At 44.1% G+C, this 4,589-nt stretch overlaps 1 protein-coding gene across 1 annotated transcript in view; it reads right to left on the bottom strand.

Moving 5' to 3' along the window:
- Nucleotides 1-979: 979 nt before the first annotated feature.
- Nucleotides 980-4,589, bottom strand: part of FAM221A (family with sequence similarity 221 member A) — a 13,803-nt gene continuing 10,193 nt past the window's right edge. Inside the window, exons 5-7 of the mRNA XM_019534657.1 lie at nucleotides 2,925-3,035; nucleotides 2,085-2,173; nucleotides 980-1,165 (exon numbers count right to left, since the gene is read on the bottom strand). Coding sequence (XP_019390202.1) covers nucleotides 1,103-1,165; nucleotides 2,085-2,173; nucleotides 2,925-3,035 — 263 coding nt within the window. The 3' untranslated portion in view covers nucleotides 980-1,102. The remainder of the gene's footprint in view (nucleotides 1,166-2,084; nucleotides 2,174-2,924; nucleotides 3,036-4,589) is intronic.

Raw genomic sequence — 4,589 nt, 5'->3', positions numbered from 1 at the left:
AGCTGGCGTCCTTCTGTGACATCACCAGCTGACGCACCGCGCAGGTCCTCTCTGCGGTGTCGCGTGCTCCTCCTCAGGTTCTGCAGGTAAGCTCAGTTTACTAGTTGTCTTCCCAGGACATATACATTTTAATTAAAGTAAGAAGTGTTTTACCTAAACTAACCAACATTTTTAATTACCTTATTCATTTATATAAATATATTGCCACAGTCTTGAACATGGGCGGGCAATTATTTTGGGCAGAGGGCTACTTACTGAGTTGCAGAAAGCCATCAAGGGCCGCATGACAGGCAGCCCAGGGCAGATCAATATTTATTTTCTAAATTTTTTAGCGGCCCAACAGACCAGATAGAATGGCCTGGCAGGCCGCATCTGACCCCTGGTCTTGAATGTTATTGTGAAGTGAGAATAAAGACATGTTTCTGGTCTCAAGGAGCACACTGTCTGAGTTGGATAAGGCATGATGCAAGAGAACACATCAGGAAAGAAGGAATTTTACACAAAACAGGATAATACAGTTGTTTTCTTTTCATGCAGTATGTACTGTGCCTATTCCTATTTAAATGGCTATCTTATGAGTTTGGCACAGGAGTGGGGTGGCCATACCTGAGGAAGTCATAGGACAAAAAAGATCCTAGTAAGCAGTTGTGGTATAAAGAGATGGGAGGGAAATCAGAAATGCACAGGGCAGCACAGGGCTCTGTGAATCCCAGCAGGCAGAGGTGGCATAAGGCCCCGCAGCCCAATCCCTGCAAGTAGAGACCTGGAATTGGAGCAGCAGAGAAGCTGCCTGCCCCTCCCTACCACTGGCTAGTACTCAAATCCAAGATGAGGGGCTTTTTCTGCACATTGAATGGGGGGGAAAAAACCTCATCTCAGCTTTGAGCAAATATGGTAATTGAGAGATTAAGTATTATGCTAAACTACCTTGACCAAAGTACCAATTTAATTTCAAAGAACCATAAGAACTTTAAAATTCATTTTATCATTATTTTAATACAGCAATATTGTTAATGAGAAACTGAAAACTACAGCTTTGCAACAAATATGATGAAGATATGCTTCAGTATCAAGTATTGCAAGAACTTTTTTTCATCAACCTTCATGGATTTTTTGAAGGCAATGGACCTCTTCCTTTCTGTTTAGCAGCCTTCTCCTTTTTCAACTGTAAGACAGACAGACACTTATAATAGTACGCCAGTCACATTTTTGCATCTTTGCAAGGCTGAGTAAAACATCTAGAATTCCTATAACCACCCTCTAATAGCATTATTACTAAGCCTCAAATCCTTTTCCTTCAAAATCTTAGTAAAGGCCTTGCAACTTAGTAGTAATACTATTTTTCTAAACTGATATTACATTTGCTAAATCTGTAGCATAGTCCTTGAAAAATATTTTTAAAAGTAAAGATTCAGAGTTTGAAAAAGCTCAGACAGTTCTAAAAGAAATAAAGATAACATCTTTTGCAAAGAACAAGCGCAACAGCGGTATAAAGTTTTCTAAAACTAGTTAGTTAAATCACATTGCTTTTACAGAAGAAAAAACAATTATAGCATGCTTCCAACTCAGATGATAGAGTTAAGTAATACTCTGCATTTAACCAAAAATTGGACAAAAACTACAATAGCTTTTAAAAAATAAAAGGTATGAAGTTTTAGGAGACCACCCGTTAAAGAAGGGAACTTTATTTTTTGCAGACTGTTTTTCTTTATTGCCCAGAATGGAAAGAGCTTTTTGTTTCAGAATTTGTTTGTTCTCTGTGGCATAGTAATATTTCCTTACCCTCCTCTAAGATAGAAAAGTTATAAATTATACCTTCTGTGAGAAGAGAAAGGTCATTGAACCATTCCAGATGTGAATGGTCTATAATCTTCAGCACTGCTAAGTAACTATGTCAGAACCCTTGTTCTGATAAGGGAGTATTTTCTCAGGACCAGAACAGTAGAAATTATAGTAGTGCATCCAACTGCAAGCAATTGCAATTTCATTTTTATCATCTTTAATTAGTCCCCCTTAATTAGTTCTCTTTCCTTTTGAGGGAATATGTTTGCATTAAGTTCCACTGCAAAAATCCAATGACTTACCCGTTCCTGGTACCGCTTTTCAAAATAAGCCATGTCGTCATCTTCAGAATTTCTGACATGGGATACCTGCATTGCCTCCAGAGAACTACCTGAAAAAAAAAAACAAAAATATATACATTTATCTAATGCTTATCATTCTACCAATTTCAGTGTGTATCACATTTGGAAGAAAAGTTTTTAAAATTATTTTTTCCACAGAACAAAGGTAAAAAAGATTCCTATGTTACTTAAGCCAATTTCTTTAAATAAGCACTGCTGTTAACTAGCTTTAAAGTGGAACAACTAGTGCATAGTATAAGGGTGTGAGAAGAGCTAGATTGTTACTACCATCTTACTATGACACAAAATATGGCTTGTAAAACTTACCTACTAATTCCATACAATAATTTACTCTCAGGGAGGAAAAAAGATCATAATATTATGGTAAATATATACATAAGTTCTGTATGTTCATAGATGTTGAATTTTTACTAAGAAACAAAATTGGAAAGCCCATGGTCTCAGTAATGGATAAAAGATACCATTACTGAGAAAGAAAACAGTTGCATCAGGCAAATCATCAAAGACAAAGAAAAATCGTTTTGTATTAAAGTAAAAGGAGAAATAATAAACCATGTAAAATGTCTTAAGTTATTCTGAAGCATCTTGCATACAAAAAGTTTTTCTATTAATGATATACATGTTTTGAGAGGAATTAATGTTCTGCACTCCCTTCAGTTTTGAATTATAACTTTAAAGTTGAACTCATAAATCACTTTATACAATATACTTAGTATAATGTAATATATTAGTAATATACCAGACATTAAAAAAGATATGTTTATAACAATTCATGACTACCTGGTAACTGTGAGCTGACTTGCGCAGAACTGGATGGTCCTTGGAATGCTTTTAGAAATGGATGGTCCATGTTGGTAACAGGAGACTCAAGAAATTCAACTGATGGTGCTCCTTTTAGAAAATGTATTGGAAGGGGGGGGAAAAGTATCAGCTTCACTAGAAGTGTTAAGAGTAGTAGTTCTGGATTTCTCTTTCAACCAGATATTTACTGGGCTAGATACTAAAATTACTGATTTATGTTTTATGGCCTGTTTCCTGTAGACATTGGAATAGATCAGGGGGTGTCAACCAGGGTTATAGGGGGTATGCACGGGAAGGAAGGGATGGATGCAACAGCAGTATCTCCCCCAGTGCATTCACCTCTTACCTGGGGGAGAGAAGAGGGATGCGCTAGGCACTGCTGGCCCTGTGTAGCACGCCGCAGCCCCTCCCCACCCCCACCCCAGCTCACTCTCCTGACTGGCCACTACCCCCTTACAGCAGAGCTGCAAGGATCTAAATAGTGAGGTGGGGGGAGTGTGTTTTGTGCCCACCCCCATGGAGTCATGATCAGCCATGAAAAAGCAGCATGGCAGAAGTGGTGACTGCTGCGTCCAAGCCCCAACTCCATTCAGCCTCCCCTCCCAGTGCTGCCACTACATACACACTCAGGAGGGCACAGGGGGCACGTGCCCCAGACCAGTATGTGGGGTGAGCTGTGAGCCGCTGCAGGCTGGGGCAGCACTGGGCTGTTCCTGGCGGGAGTGTTAGGCTGAGCTGTGCTGGGAGGGGGTTAGGGAGGTTACAGCAAATTTTGGGGTGGCTGCAGCCCCCCTGTAGCCCCATTCCCAGTGCCACCGCCGCCTGCCCCAAGCTCAGCTCGGCCCAGCACCCTCCGAGAAGAGTGCAATGCAGCACCGACCCAAGCCTGCAGCCGTAGCCTGCCCCACACAGATCAGGGGGCCACACACCACCCCATGCCCTCCCAGGGTTGCACATAGCAGTAGAAGCTGCTACCCCCGGCAGAGCTCAAAACCACACCCCGCTCCGGCTGTACAGTGCCTGTCCCAGCCCCACTCCCTCCCTCACTTCGTGACTGGGCTGGGGGTGGGGGCAGATCAAGACCCCCACAGTGGACGAGGGAGTGAGGCAGGGACAAATTATTCACGCACGCCCCTGCCCTGCTCCCTCCTGAACTGTGGGTATTGTCCCACAACCCAGCCCAGCTGCGGCCCCATTCACCGTGAATGAAGCCCCAGCTGGGCCAAGTTGTGGGACAATCGGAGCCTGGCAGCTCGTCCAGGGGCACAGGGGAGGGTCCCTGCTGCTGCATACGTGGCGGGGGAGCCGGGGAGGCGGACATATGCTCCGCCTTTGGCTCCCCCGTGCCATGCCCTTTGACAAGCTACCATCATAGTGAATAGGGCCCCAGCCAAGCCAGGTCATGGGACAATTCCCACAGTGTAGGAGGGAGTGGGGCAGGGGTGAATGATTCACCCCTGCCCCTGTCCCGCTCCGTTCTGTACTGTGGGGGTCTCAGTCCCCAGCCCCATTCCCTTCCTCACCACAACGGGGAGGTGGGGAGCAGACTGAGGCCCCCACAGTGAGGGAGGGAGCAGGAGCATGGGCTGAGGTGAGTGAGGCGTGGCCAGGCTGGGTGGTGAGACAAGTGGAGGCCTAGGGGCC

The sequence above is a fragment of the Crocodylus porosus genome, unplaced genomic scaffold, assembly GCF_001723895.1.
Source record: "Crocodylus porosus isolate Cpor-Errol unplaced genomic scaffold, CroPor_comp1, whole genome shotgun sequence".
NCBI classification, from domain to species: Eukaryota; Metazoa; Chordata; order Crocodylia; family Crocodylidae; genus Crocodylus; species Crocodylus porosus.
Note: the sequence above shows the minus strand (reverse complement) of the source record. Positions and strands in the feature narration are given on the sequence as shown.